This window comes from Pimephales promelas, chromosome 6 (genome assembly GCF_988280905.1).
Source record: "Pimephales promelas chromosome 6, fPimPro1.hap1.1, whole genome shotgun sequence".
In the NCBI taxonomy this organism is placed as follows: domain Eukaryota; kingdom Metazoa; phylum Chordata; class Actinopteri; order Cypriniformes; family Leuciscidae; genus Pimephales; species Pimephales promelas.
The window spans coordinates 36,064,550-36,080,529 of NC_142774.1; the positions used below are offsets into that span (position 1 = coordinate 36,064,550).

Sequence of the window (15,980 nt, forward strand, 5' to 3'; positions counted from 1 at the left end):
ATTCAGTGAGAACTAATCTTTATCAGTTCTTCAATTTATCATTTAGGATTACATGATTTTTTAAATGATTCATCCTTAATTTAGACTTAATAAATAAGCAATATGTCTTTGTCATAAAATGATGTAGGGTTCATTCAGACTTGGGGTTAACACAGCACCTTCGACATAAGAAATGAAAGAAACAAGAACTTTAGTTGATGTTAAAGTTCAAAAGGTTTGTATCTAAAAGACACTCCTATCTTCCACTTATGAACTTAAATAAGCCCATGTTTCCTGTTAAGGTGTAATAAACCCTTCTCCCCCCTCTGTGTTTATGTCAGTGGATGTCTGTGAACATAGGCCTACCTCTCACTGTGATGATGAGAAGCCAAGGAGGGACGCTTCAGGCATTTCCTGCTTTTTGAGTGTCAGAATTTCTGTGCATTTGGGAATGGTTAAGCAAACTTTTAAATGCAATAAAGTTAGAGTTTGAAATACGTTTTAGTTTTCACTTGGCTTCACAAATGTTGTTACTGAAAACTGACGTGGACTTGTGTTTAAAACCTGAGCTGTATATAGTTAGGCTACCCTCACACAAAGATAGTATATGGTATTAGTTTTTTTAGGTGCTTTCAATCCCTTAAACTACCGTCTAGACAAACAGCCACTGATTTAATATAGACAATAAATGATCTCTGAATGACCTTATTTCTTAATCTATTTTCTTGTTTGAATTGACAGCACAATCTCGTCAGGCGAGCGAAAACAAACACTCTCTCTGTTTTCTCTCAAACAAACATACACAACCTGGGTTATTAACCTAATCTTGAAATCTCCTCTTTCTGTCCCCTTAACTTTTAACCGCTTCCGTCCCATTTTCCCTTAAAAGATGCCTAATTGTAATCATATGTTTGCACGATGCCTTTTTCTACACCCTGCATAGTCGAGCACGCGCGCTGACAGAAACGCACGCGCGCTTCATTAGCGAGCTCAGCTGCAGTCAGTTCTATTCAAGTTTCTCCGGCGGACAGAAGGATGAACTTGGCTCTTTTTAAAGATTGAAAACTGCTATTCATCCACGTTACACACACTTTTCGACTATTTTCAGTATTGCCTACGTCATATTTTAGAACAGCAAAATATTCTTTATGGAATTAACTGTGGGGACGGATTCCTTCCTGGAATGTTTTGGCTCGCAAAATGTTTCGTTTTGTCTATGTTTTGTTATTTATTTTCGCTCCAGGTAAGAATATCATTCAATTTATTTATATCAATTAGCATTTTATATTGTTTAAAAATATATATTTTATATATTATATCCCTACAAAAAATGTACCATGGTAACCTTCAAATTCTCTATAGTAGCCTACTGAACCATATATAGTGCTAGAATCAGATGTTAATACTGTGACTTTGAAATATGGTGCTGAAATTCATGGCCTGCTGAATTATTGAAGATGATGATGATAATTATGTTTCTCTGTAGGTAAAACCTTGTTAAACTTGTGGCAAGACTGTGGAGGTAAAATTCTTGGAGAGAGGAGCGGCTCAATCCGATACTCTTTACACCCAAACAGCCTTTTATTTAACAGAATAAAGAACGGAAGCACAGAAAAACTGTTGGATGTTTCCTGCACTTGGATTATTGATGCACATAAAAACCAAACTGTTTGGATAGATGTCATTTCTGTTGGGAAAGGTGCTATCGGGATTCAGTTTGGAAATGGAGATACAATGATTTATGAAAAAGAGGAACGGGCGTTATTCTCTGGCACTGGGAGAACCATCATTGAATGGAGCTTGAGAAGGACTGACAAACCCCTTGCCACATTACATCTGAGTAAGTTTAATGAAGTCACTTACATGCCAGTATGATGATGTTTTTAGACATCAAGCCAATTCCAAGTATCAAAAGTTTGTACCTGTACATGTTATTCTAGGAACTACCATAGAATTTAAAAGTACCATAGTATTACCATTACTACTTTTTTGTAAGGACATACAGTAACGTCTTGGTAAGAGTATACCATGGTATGTCCAAAAAAACTATGGAAGGAGTAGGACCATGGTACTTTTTATACACATAATCTGGTAAACACATTAGAAAAGACACAAGTTTCTTATGCTGATGTATTTTGTCAGGGTTCATCAATTTTCATTAATATTGTTATTTACACTATCATTCAAAAGTTTGGGGTCAGACATATTTTTATTTTATTTTTTGAGAAATTGATACTTGTATTCAGCAAGGACATTCATTGATCAAAAATGCCAGTAACATTTCAATTAATTTCAAATAACTGCTGTTCTTTTAAACCTTTTACTCATCAAATAATTCTGAAAAATATAATTGTTTGCACAAAAATATTAAGCAGCACAACTGTTTTCAACATTGATAATATAATATAAAACATTTCTTGAGCAAGTATGAAAAATACCCAGTGAGAAGATCATGGTTTGTTTGTTTATTTCCCTTAATTTTAGAATCTTGTGTCTTGAATATTCTCATAATTCCTGTTTCCATTCATCTATGTTATTTTTTTCTCAGGATGGAACGCGTCAGAGGTCAGTCACACTCTTTCTTTGATTCCTTACACCCACCCAGTGTTTCCCTCTCCGAGTGGCTCAAATGATGCAACCTACACCCCAGACATTCCAGTGAGCAGCAATGCAGCCCCCAAAACACACACTCTCAGGGGCGAGAATATACGGCAGGGCGGAGGTGTGTCTGACCTGGCCGATAAGCACAGACCCCTCTTTCCGCAGGAAATCACCAACAATGGACAGGAAACGGCTGGACCCTGGATCTCCGACCTCACACTCGCTGGCACACATTCTTATTTTGATACGCACACCAACTCTGCCCTTGACACACACATGAACACATTCATCGGGTCGTCCCATGAACCTTCTTTGGCTCCCGCTGAAATACAATCACCATTGCTGTCTGTCCAAACTACAGCCACACAGGCAACTGATGTTGCGACAAAAACAAGGGCACTTTTAGCCACCACTGATGTTGCACACACTGAATTGCATAGAGGAAGTTCACACTCACAGCATACATATACACATGGAATTACCTCCATTCAGTCCAAAATGGCTAAAAGAGGTCATCCAAGTTCAATATTTCCGACTTCCAGCTTTATTACAGCAAGTCCACGAAACATTCAGCCATTTGACAAAACTTCTAAACATAAAGACTTCCTTAGTGACACTGTTTACAAGGCTAAAGCTACAACAGTGACGGATGCGTTTACAATATCCGAGAACGTCGGAACGAGTCATGCGACTTTTTGGAGTTCGAACACAGTCACAGATGATGACCAGCCTAATGTATCGGAAATGGACAGGACGGATCGCTCTCCAAGGTCAACTAATCAAAATCAAACAATCTACGATGATTCGGTACTCACTCGTATTACGCCTGCTACAGTATCAAAGTTTCCAAACATTAATCAAACCAATCCATTAGCATTTTCTGATAGTGACACAACTGAATACTCGGGTTACTCCACATCTCCAAGTGGAATAAGTGAGCCGACAATAAATCTTACCACTGAGAACGAGCCAACAACCTCAAGAGAGTTCATGCATACTACACTTGCAACTCCAACTTTAACTTCTTCGGAAGCATCAACCACTCGCATCTCACACACACACAATACAAGTTCCCAAGAAACCAGTTCTGATCTGACGGCACACAACAATAACGAAATCAGTGCCTTCACCACTTTTCCAACTACCATCCCTCCAAACCTGACTCCTACTAAAAGTCCTAGTCCACCAGAAGAGGATGAGGGTCAGTCACCATCTGGAAGTGATTGTCTCAATCGTGCATGCACCTCGTATTTACCATCTACAGTACGAGGGGAACAAGAAAGTCCCATCACAAACCCTCCGTCAATCTCTTTGTCGAGTTCTGCAAGTCCTCAGATTAGTCCTAACGTGACATCTGACCTCATGGTTGAAGATCGCACTACATATTTGAGATTTGAGAACCACACAGATGTAGAGGAACCTGAAGTATCCCCATCACAAGTCCAGAATACCAACACAAAATCAAGTATGCATACTGAATTTCCTATATACACGTTCACAACTCCGTATACAATTCCATCTTCTGAAAACACACAGAGCAATGTGGGATTTTCTGATGCGACTGATATCAACAAGATGAGTAGTGGTCCAACAGTAGGTGAGAGTCCTACTCAGACTAGTGCGACAAGTTCGAAGACAACACTTGGTTTATCGCCATTTAATGACATTCATAATGGATCAACAAAAAACACTAATGGCTTTACTGCTGACACTACCATACCATTGAGTACTTCATCATCTGACATCACAGCTCCCTACATCTCTCAGGTCAGTACTGATCGTGGCTTTCAGACGACCCCACCTGTTAGTACGACTACTACACATTGGGAAACCAGTCAGACCTCTGCGGCGAACCCACCTTCGATAAGTACACATGCCACATCCACAGAAACGACTTCAGCCCGGGTCCATACGAGGCCTCAACCCAGCACTATCAGACCTCCCCAAAATATGACCACAAGCTCTTATCTTATTCAAACAAAAGCACACACAGTATCTACTCAAGTAGTCACCCAAACATCAAAGATCATTTCTACTGCATCCAGCTTTGACAGGAAGTGGCCACACGGACGGCATTATTTCATAGTGGAGGACCAGCCGGCTATCATCAAGGGTGAGTAACATTTCTGTCAATTTTGCTTTCTCCAAGACTCCTAATTTATCACTTTTCAACATTTCTAAATGAAAAGGGATCTTTTTTGTTTTAATGAAAAACAATTTGTTATGTTTTTCAGAGAAAACATTTCGAGTACTCTTACAAATCATCCTGGAAGGGGATTATGTCCCTAGTCTGAGACTGCTTGAGGTGAAACCATTTGAATTGCTTTATATATATACTACTGTTATACACTACTACAAAAGTTTGGTATTAATTTTTTTTTTTTGTAAAGATTTTTTTTCTTTAAATAGTAAGGATTGTTTCAAAGCAGCTTTACAGTAATTAAACGAAGTTAATTAAATTAAATCTTAACAGAAATTTCCATAACAGATGTTTAGGCTTTACAACAGCATTAGGATAAAATTATTGTCCAGCTAAAGTTAGTTTTGATTGATTCCCTTTGGTGCGAAGATCATTAGTTATTAACTTAGGGGCCGCAAACACGACACCGTTCTAACAGATAAACTCTTAATGCGCTCCGGGCGCCAATCTGCACAAAACTCGAGACTCGAGTAACTCGAGTATCTCGAGAACGCAGTCCCTGAAATAGGTTTGAAGGTGCTAACGATTATCAAAAAATGATTAGATCAAAAATACAGTAGAAATAGTAATATATAAGAAAAAAACTGTTTTATGTTATAATATCCAGACTGCAGTGTTAGATGATCCTTCAGAAATCATTCTAATCAGCTGATTTGGTGCTCATGTTGAAAACGGTTGTGCTTAATATTTCTGTGGAAAACTTGGTAAAAAAAAATTCAGGATTCCTTAAGGAATAGAATGTTCAAAAGAACAGAATTTATGAGTATTGAAATATAGATGTTTTTTAAACATTATAAATGTCTTTACTGTCCGTTTTGATCAAATCCATCTGAATTTTATTTAAAGAAAATGTCTTACTAACCTCAAGCTTTTGAACGGGAATGAGCTTTTGTCATGGGATGGTTGATGTCAATTGATTGGCATTGCAATAATGTTTGGTAATCATCCACTCCTGCAGGTGGAGACATTTCTTCAGAGACTTTCTGGATTTAAGAATCAACATGTGACCTGGCACAGGTAAAAAGCTTTACTAGAGATGTGCATTAAAGTCACTGTGAGTTAGCCGAGTCACTAGATTTGACTGTAATTATTGATTAAACTTTTCATTCAGTGAGTCTTTGAAGTTGTTGATGTGAATGAACAACAGTGAATTTTCTTTTTAATGTAATTTGTGTGATTTGATGGATTTTCAACAAAAACGTTTGAATGTTTTTGCTGTTCATTTACACGACAGCAGCGTTTTGGGGGCCTGAAAACGGATTTCAAAGTGCAAGTTTTTGAAAACGATACCGCTATTGTCTCCGTGTAAACTACAAAAACACAAATTTGTGAAAACGGCAATGTCAGCGATGCATATTACATGTTCAGTCTTGGTAGTGTTTCTTTACAAAGTAACATCACCAACTACTGGCTTAGCACAAATAACACAGCACAACAATATTATATTTTACATAACCTATTTAAGTTTTAAAATCTCAGGGAGTTTGTAAAGTATTAAATTTAAGTCACCGTGGTTCAGGAGGACAAAAACCTGATCTTAAATATCAGTGGTTGATGACTTGTTAATTAAGTGCTTTTCATTGTTTTCATCAGTGGTCCAGTTCTGCAAACTGTAGTTCAATTCCAAACAGTGGAAGCGCTCTCCTGGCTGGGAAGGGTGGAGTCTCTATTACAGGAGGCGGGGTTAAACCCACTACCAAAGAAAGGAATATTTGTGGGAGGAGTTAGAGTGAAAAATATCACTGTGGGAGGTGAGTGTTGAACAACTAGATCTTCACCAGTTACTTCTTTTAATACCTCTAGCATTTATTTGCATCTTTTGGAGCACCTATGGGAGCATGGTGGTTAAAAAAAACAAAATAAATGAAAAAAAAAATATTTTAATGCTTTTTGCTTTTGCTTGCAAAACATTTGCTTTCTCTTACATAGCATTTTTGTCAGTCGAGAAAATTTGTATTTGCTCTTAAAAATCACTGAAATATTGTTCGCTCCATCTCATAAGTTTCACTGGGGAATGTGATACTACTTCAAGAGAATGCAAAAGCATTAAAAAATAATTTACCCTCCCATTTAATAAAAAAAAAAAAAAATACCATCACCATGTCTCTTTAGGGGCTCCATAGTATCTCAAACATTCATGCCACCTTTCTTATTTTTTTGTTTCTTTCTTTCTCAGGTTTGCAGTCAGATATTTGTGAATGGTTGTTTGAATGTCCATCTGGGTTCCAGTGTGTTTCTTCAAAGAGTAATACCACATGTACATCTGTGTGCCACTCTGAATACTGTAAACATCAGGGCATCTGTGTCCATCGCCTCGGGCAACAGCCTATGTGCCAGTAAGTTACATGTACAGTTACAGTACCTACAGTGTAGTTTGACTTGCGGCATAAAATCTGGTCCTCATTGCAGGTCAAGATCTTCCCATTTATCAAGGAAGAAACCTGATGGATACATAAATCTTTTAAATGCACCTTTCCAGGAGAACTAATTAAATATACTTGCTGAAGTGACCTGCATTTTTGATTTAACTCTTGTCTTTCTGCAGGTGTCCTGTCGGGGAGGATTACTGGTTTATGGGGCAGCGCTGTGACCTCCACATGACCCGACCGCGTTTGGTGGGCGTGTGTTTTGGGGTACTGGTCGCTGTCACTACAGTCATGGCTCTTCTGTCTTATCTCGCAGTGCGCCGTTTTAAAAGCAAGCTTATGCAAGCCAAAGTGGAACAAACACGCAGCAGGTATCACATGTGCAATCATTTTAAAAACACACGCTCACTCCCATAAAGTCATCTATTGTAGCCTGGTTTTGTTATTGGAAATTGTTTGCAGGAAATCATTGGCTAGTTAAAACAAACCATAGGTTGAGGTAGCACCACTGAAAGGGACACAGGGAGGGACGGGGTCAAGTGAACACACACTGACACTCTTAAATGTGAAATATACTTCTGCCTTCTGTATGTGTGGATACAGTTATCGCAGATTCAATCACTTTGATGAGCTTTCGGCTCGTTTTTGGGGAAGGTCCTGGCCAGGCTCTGAGGACTCGTTGGATAACCCTGCCTTCACCCGCTCAGATGAATTACTACATCTGAGGGCACTTGATCGTACCTGCTGTTACCATGATGACACTCTTTCTGTGGTATCCACATACCACGGAAGTGGAACACACCTCAACACCATATATCCACATGGGTACCGTAAGATTATTTACATATTATTGTATAAACATTGTTTTACCATTGGTTTTTGGACATGGTAATACGATGGTAATCTTGAAAATACACTGTCAATATCATGGTACACTACTGCTCAAAAATTTGGGGCTGGTAAGATTTTTCAGTATCATTACTCCAGTCAACAGTGTCACATGATACTTCTGAAATCAATTTAATATTTAGTTCTTAAAGGGATACTCCACTTTTTTTTTGGAAATAGGCTCATTTTACCTCTCCCCCAGAGTTAGACGGTTGAGTTTTACCGTTTTCAAATCCTTTCAGACGATTTTCTGATATTTAGAAGAATATCAGTAACCAGACAGTTTCTGGTCTCATTGACTTCCATAGTATATTTTTTTCCTACTATGGAAGTCTCGTTACTGATAGTCTTGTAAATATCAGAAAATCAGCTGAATGGATTAGAAAACTGTAAAACTCGACTGTTTAACTCTGTTTAACTCTAAGCCTATTTCCAAAAAAAAGTGGAGTATCCCTTTAAGGATATTTAAAATTTAGTGCTTAATTTTTTTTGGGAACCACGATACATTTTTCCCAGGATTCTTCGATGGATGGAAAGTTTAAAAGAACAGCATTTATTTGAAATGGGAATATTTGTCACATTATAAATGTCTTGCTAAATAAAATTATTAATTTCTTTCAACAAACCCCTCAAATATTTGATCAGTAGTGAATATTCAAAAGAACCTTTTTTATTACATAAATAGTTACTATGTATGTTTGGGCTTACAGTTCTCAGTATGGTTGGGATCTCAGCAACTGCAGCTTGGCGGATGGTGTGATGGATTCTGGGAAGGCTAGTGACCTATCGGTGTGTAGCTGGCCGATCGAGCCGATTCAATGGACGCCATTCCCTTTACTGCAGCAGCTCACCAGGAATACAACTACGGTAAGACACAAATAAATACAGGCTCTATATCCATATTGTTGTAATTGAATGACACAAAACTGTGCTGATTATTCAGGTGAAAGCGTCCCGTCCTCGATCCTACTGTGAAGGAATGGAACTTGAAGATTTAGAGAAGAGCTGGACAGCTTAACGGAGATTCAGAAAAACAGTACAACTTCTGGCCAAGTGTGAAAATATTTCAACTGTTTAAGGAACACCATTGTTGTACCATATAGAACCATCTAAATAAAATGTCTTTTAACTAATAAAAAAGACTTTTTTTTAATTTTTTTTTTTATCTGATCTGCTTCCAGTGTACTCTGCAAAATGTACACTACCGTTGGGGTCAGTAAGGATTTTTCATACTTTTATTTATCAAGGGCACATTCAATTGATCTTTTGAACTTTATAAGGAATCCATTTTTTAAGCGTTTTTTAAGTCAAATTAAGCAGGACAATTGAAAATACTAAATGTTTCTTGAGCAAATCAGCATATTAGAATGATTTCTGACTGGAATAATTAAGCTGAAAATTCATCAGGAATAAATTAAATTAAATTAAAAGAGTTCTTTTAAATTGTTCTAATACTTAACAATATAACTTTTTTGATTATATTTTTGATCAAATGGAGCCTTGTTGAGCATTAGATAGAAAATTCTTTAAATCCCACCAACCCCAAATTTTTGAGAGGTAGTGTACATGAACTTTTTGTAAGTGCTAATTGAAATAAAATGCGGTACTTTTTCAATATTTTGCAACACTTCCACTCTGCCTTCCAATGTGTGACAACAACCCTGGAATTAGAAAACCCAGATATGTCAAATGACGGAGGCAGTGAGACGCTTCTACGTTTTCCGATTGGCTAATATGCAAAAACATGGGAACCAGATTCAGTCATAGTCATGTGTTACCCAGGCCAGACACTAATGTCACCATCCTGTTCTGTCCTCATTGAGTCTAAAATCAATCCACTTAAACCCTGTAGCTCCAGGCCATCTGTCCTATCAATTGTGTTGTCTGTTAGTATAAAATTGTCTGTTAAAACACGCAATCCAATAGACTCACATAAAATGTACATAAATGGACTCCCATAAAAGTCCAAATGCATTTGGACTGCATTTCTCTTGAACAGTTACCAAACACTAGTATAAATTATCAGCTTAAAAGTTCAAGTTTGTGTTTTATGATTTAAAACATCATTACATTAAGTTTTACCACTGGCTGGAATTTGCAGATGTCTGAGCACTGACTTGAGAGTCATGCATTATGTTTTTACTGGATTGATTTTACGATTCCTTCGGATCTAGAAATGGTGGATAAACCAATACTGAGAGTGGCTGTGTCCGAAATCTCCACTCAAACCACTACTCCCTACCCCCTACACTATATAGTGAGCTCACCAGCATAATAGAAACACCACTTTCGGTCTCTCGGCGCCGTTAATTACGTCATTGCTGTCGCAATATTTGTGCCGTAACAATTTATACATGTCTGACAAAATTGTAAAACTACTACATATCATAGGTTAAACGAGACAGAACATAACTTAAATTTGTATTGTCGAGCAAATTTGTTTCTGTCCATCCGCCATTTTTACCATCAGCGCAATGCATGATGGTATGTAGGGTTTGGGTTAGTGACCATCGGTTGTACACTACTTTTCAAAATGCATTCTGGGATACACCGGACAGCACTACAAAATGGCGAGCTCACTATATAGTGGACTAGTAGTGGGAGATTTCGGACACAGGCAGTGTCTTTTTGACATGACAGATGCACTTTGCTGCTCATGTGGCCATTGTGAGTATTGCATCCGAAAAAACATCCAAGGACAAGGTACGGCATGTTAACTTCTGCATAAAGACAGCAGAATTTCAATAAACAGCACCGATTAATTAGAACATAAAGCTAAGAGCAAATAATACAGATCTTTCATATCACTTTTCAAATAGTAGCAGCATTTCATTTCACACTGGAGTTGTTCTTCTTGTCGCAGTGCCACTTTGAGACACATATGAGGGCTCTTTCACAGCATTTTGCATGTGTGCAATGTCATTCCCAGAATTGTGCGCGTGCACTGGGCTTTTACTGGGATTTACTGAGTTGAGCTTATAGTTCTGCGACAGCATGACTCCGTTTTCCGGCTTGACTGAATTCTGTCCGTGTGCATTTGCTAACGCAAACCCTTTCTCGACGCTCAGCGAGTTCTGTACATGCAGAACCCCTCTTTCTGATTTCACAGAGTTCTGACCATTCGCAAAGTTGTTATTAGAAATGACAGAGTTGTGAAAATGTGCAAAACCATGGCCAGTGCTGAGGGAGTTGTGCGCGAGCGCGTGAGTAGCCGTGGGTGCGAGCCCGCGTCCCAGGGCGTACAGCCCGAGGTCGTTCCCATGATGACGGGCAGGGGAGGGGTCGCGAGACCGGGAGTCAGACCAGCGGTTTTGACCCTGCCTCCAGCGGTAGCGGGAACGGTAACTGCTCGAGCGGTGATGCTGCAGAGAATGCGTGCTGCCTTGGAGTGTGCGATGCGAACGCGCTCTCAACACACGATGCGTATCGATGAACAGGTGCACGGTCAGGACCCCCACAGTCTCTGCTATGATGAAGGAAAGAGCGCCGCAGTAGAAGCTCCAGCCGTACCAGTGACTGCGCTTGGACTCGCTCTGGTTGGGGTCGCCAGCGTTGGACGAGATATACACGATAATGCCAATGATGTTGCTGAGACCTAAAGAAATACATGCGATCAGTTGTCCTGCTTTTACACGAGATCCAGGGGGCGGAGTCGGATCCAGATCTTAAGGGGTGGAGTTGGGTAGGTTTAGGGGTGTGTTTAGAGATCAGGGGGTGGAGTTGGGTAGGTTTAGGGGTGTTGTTTAGGTAAATCATAACTAATCATAAAGAGTAGAAATTATGAGATTAGTCATAATTATGAAATAAAAGTCAAAATTGTGGGAAACACAACTCATAATCATGAAATGAAAAGTAAAGTTGTAATTGGCATCACATTTTTATGACATAACTAACGTTTTCTCATTATTTTAACTTTTTGCCATAAGTGGTTTTGTCATAATTGACTTTTTATTTCATAATTTCTACTCTTTATGCCATAATTAGGACTTTTGTCATAATTCACGCTTCTCTAGGAGGAGTTTGATTGACAGGTGAGGTGATCTCACCAATCATATCTGCGAATCTGCCATTTTTTACAACAAACAAACCAGGCTGGAGAGGTCTTTGCTAAAGGTCTGTTATGCATGATATTTTGTGTAGCATGTGCCAGAAATTAGCTTCCATGTCATTGCCAGAAATTTGGTTACACTGCCACCTATTGGTCAAAGGCTAAAAAGTTACAAATAATGCAAAATCTTAACCTTTCAACGCAATTGGCTTTTATGCACAGCTGCACTACTTCCTGAACTTAAGCCAGCTCCTTGTTTCCTGTCTGTCATTATTGGACAAATTGATTAATCCAGGTGTGCTTGACCTCAGTAGTCACGGCAACAATAATCAGTCACACCTGAATTAATCAAGTTCGGCCAATAATGGCAGACAGGAAACAAGGAGCTGGCTTAAGTTCAGGAAGTAGTGCAGCTTTGCAAAGGTCAATTGGAGTGGATCACCCTGTGATTGCTACATACAGATATATTCATTTGAAAATAACATCTACGGTGCATAGCCGTTTAAAGAACTATGTAAACGTCTATAAATGTGCATGGACATACCAGCTGAAACAAAAAAGATGCCAGCACTCAGTATGACGTTGTGTCTGCTCTTGTAGAACTCGCTGGCGGCCACACACACTCCTCCAATGAACAGCAGTCCCACACTCATTATAGGGAAAATACTAGAGGCACGCACAGCACCTGCCACACACACACACACACACACACACAAGAAAAGTGTATAAGTAACTGATTGTTCTATTAGTGTGTATATTTTTGCCATATTATTTCTTTTCATAACCAAGTACATTAATCTCTAATGTAAAGTCAGTATTTGTTGTAGGTTACACTTTATTTACTTACTTTATTAAGTTAGAGTGTAATTATGGATTTAAGTACTGTGTAATATTAATCAACTACATGTTAGGAATAGGATTGCATGTAATTATGCATATTTTATAGTTGATAAAGTACTAAATGTGATGTAAGGTCACTGTAAAATAAAGTGCTACCTTATTGTGATTTATCTAAATAATTGAACAAATGCTGCTATTATTTTTCTGACTAATATAAAATTATAATGACTCAATATGGGATATCCTTCATACATGGCTGTTTTTTTTACAGTGAATATGAAAAATGTCTTCAGAATCCATAATTTTCATATTTAACCACTTTTACCAGTGACGATAACTCCAGTAACTGGTATTTAATTTGGGCACTATAGAGTTATTTTTATGATATGTTTTTTATTGCATGTGTTTGACCTGTAACTGAATGTCAAGCATTTGCAGATACTCACGTAGAAGATATTCTGCAGCATCTTGTTCATAATCCGCGTCCTCTGAGAAATGATCAATGCTCTTACAAACCCCAATAAACATGCCTGTAAGAAACACACACACACACACACACATCCAGACGCCTTCACAGTCACACATGCGTCAGTTAATGGCCAATGCCATTTTCCACATGATTGGGCTAATGCTATCAAATCATTAACAATATCAATATCCTCCCATCTAATTAGTCATTCTCAAAACACAGACAGGCAAACACTCTATTTGTCTTTAAATGGTCAACACATTTTCTCTTTTTCTTGTAGTGTCATTCCACACATCAAATATCAACTAAGCTGATTAAAGAGGCATTGATTTAAAAAGTGTTCCTCCATTGCTCTTTTTAGTTATGTTCAACAACAAAATCAACAAAAGGGTCACCACATGAGGGTACATGTTATTGATTGAGGTAGATGACACACACATATATGTACACTTTCTCTACAGATGTCAACACACACACACACACACACACATATAGGAGCTGTATTTCTGTTGATGTGTGCGTAATTGACATCTGTAGAGAAAGTGTATGGTCTGTGCCAACCATCTTTCATAACTGTCTACTCATCATAAACATCTCATACTAGCTTTCGCATTTACTCTCGTAAAGTGAACGCTGCCACTTTGGTGCCCTTTTAACAGACTGAACGCTTCATTACACATTCCATTAAAAGAATTGATGTTGAACTGATATAGGTCAGAGAGTAGGGTGTGAGAGATGGGTCGAAACTAACATTGTGAGAGAAAGTAAAAATAATTAAATCAATAATTAAATAAATAATTCATCCCACAGGAAAGGGGTTTGTTTCGGCTCCAACATTTACATTTATAGCCAACACACTACATGTGGTAAAATGAGAGTCATGGTAATAAGCGAGAGATGGTATAGGATAATACTGTATATCAGAGAATATGGAATAGTCAGTGTTTACTATATTCATGAGTAAGCCAAAATACTTTAGACAAGCATGATACTACTAAAACTATTGTACCATGAAAAAAGTAGCAAGGTGATTTTTTTTATACTTTTATGTACGAGTATGAATATTGGTTACACTTTTAACCCTAAAAGCATATTCTGGACAAATGTGGGCAAAATAGTTTTGATTTATTTAAAAAAAAAAAATACTTCTCTTGATCTGAGCGGTACAAGACTTAGGCCTGGCTACTTTTCCTAAGTTTGCCTCCTGAACACACACCATTTTTTTTTTTTTTTTACCCAATTCTACAATGTTAAGTGGGTGAAAAAAAAAAAAACAACCCCTCCTGGTTTCACAAACCAGGTGACAGCAAAGTCACTTCATCTTTAAGTTTTAGCTCTAACATCTTATTGGAATGATATTTTAATGTAGTTAAAAATATATATTTTTTATTATTTATTGCACCAATAACTATAGTGGTAAGGTGTTTTAGCTGGAAATGAGTATCATGTTAGAAATATTACGTCAACATATTACATTTTAGAAATGTATCATGTCATCCACATGAACATGCAGTAAAAAGCAGTTTTGAAAATAATGTACCTTCCATGCAGCACTGTCTCCAGAGCCCTGAGTGCGTCAGGACCTCTTCATTCTTTCGGTTCGTGTCATTGTCATTGACGCTCTTGGTTCTGCAGACCCCACGGGAGTACAGCCAGTAGTCGGTGCCCACCGCGATGGTCATCAGGCTGAAGGCCGCGAAAGCCCCCGCCGTGGTGAGGAGCATCTGCACTCCACGGTTACACACCTTCATCCTGCACTCAGGTGTTCCTCTGGCATCAGTGTACACTTGTGAGGGCCACGGCCGGCTTATCCACAAGGAAATTCATTGGTGTTAATGAACTCTCACATGTCAGTGAAGTTCTGGCGCGCGTCCGTCATTCTGTGTGCTTTTACACGTTAGTGAGAGATTTAATTCGGGTATATCTCCTTCAAGTAGGTAAATCCTCATTTTGACGCTCCAAACTTACCTTATATATCAAAAATTAGCTCCAAGAATAACTTTCTCTCAAAAGTCATTGCGGTGATGTTAGATTTTCTCCGTATTCCCTCAGATAAGTGAAGTTTGCCCATGACTGAACTGTGCGCATTCCCGTGGAACATGCTGAGGTGGTCTCGGTGCAGTTTCTGGTTTCTGGTCGGTCTCTGCTCGTGCTTGTGAATGTAAAGCACCGCCTCTTACTTTGTGCCCGATAGTGCAAAGTTACGCAATGTAAAAGAGCATCTGTACAATTAAAGAAGAACATGCACTAGCTAACAAATTAGTTAAACATAATTTTACAACTGTAAAAATGAGACGTTTAATTGCTTATAAGAGGCGACACGTTAATAGCAACACGATTTTAGCGCATATTTAATTTATGTTTATTTTATTTTTTTAGACCAATTTAAATTTAATTAGTGTTAAAAAAACATTATTTATTTTATTTATATAGGCCTATATATTTTTTTTTATTAACAAAACCTTGTTTCGGGCCTCAGACATTTTTTTTTTCAAAACAAAAATGTTATATAAATCTTTATATATATATATATATATATATATATATATATATATATATATATATATTAAATCGTATAAAATAGTCAAT

The 15,980-nt window shown here is 38.0% G+C and overlaps 2 protein-coding genes across 3 annotated transcripts; one reads left to right on the forward strand and one right to left on the reverse strand.

Annotated features, from left to right (window-relative positions):
• The first annotated feature begins 918 nt into the window (after positions 1-918).
• vap (vascular associated protein) lies at positions 919-9,174 on the forward strand. Of its 2 annotated transcripts, none has more exons than XM_039652916.2 (11): positions 919-1,222; positions 1,466-1,819; positions 2,528-4,693; positions 4,815-4,885; positions 5,739-5,797; positions 6,374-6,531; positions 6,957-7,116; positions 7,326-7,517; positions 7,801-7,971; positions 8,745-8,901; positions 8,978-9,174. In XM_039652916.2, exons 1-11 carry the CDS (start codon positions 1,180-1,182, stop codon positions 9,050-9,052), a joined length of 3,606 nt encoding a protein of 1,201 aa, XP_039508850.2. In that variant the 5' UTR covers positions 919-1,179; the 3' UTR covers positions 9,053-9,174. The 2 variants fall into 2 exon arrangements, with proteins under 2 accessions (XP_039508850.2, XP_039508849.2); XM_039652915.2 differs by having other exon boundaries at positions 920-1,222; positions 7,750-7,971.
• A 1,466-nt stretch (positions 9,175-10,640) lies between these two features.
• cacng3a (calcium voltage-gated channel auxiliary subunit gamma 3a) lies at positions 10,641-15,531 on the reverse strand. Its single transcript, XM_089132856.1, has 4 exons — positions 14,932-15,531; positions 13,369-13,452; positions 12,627-12,767; positions 10,641-11,629 (listed from the first exon to the last, which is right to left on the reverse strand). The coding sequence occupies exons 1-4, from the start codon at positions 15,140-15,142 to the stop codon at positions 10,869-10,871; spliced, it is 1,197 nt and encodes a 398-aa protein (XP_088988982.1). The 5' UTR covers positions 15,143-15,531; the 3' UTR covers positions 10,641-10,868.
• Between the last annotated feature and the right edge of the window lie 449 nt (positions 15,532-15,980).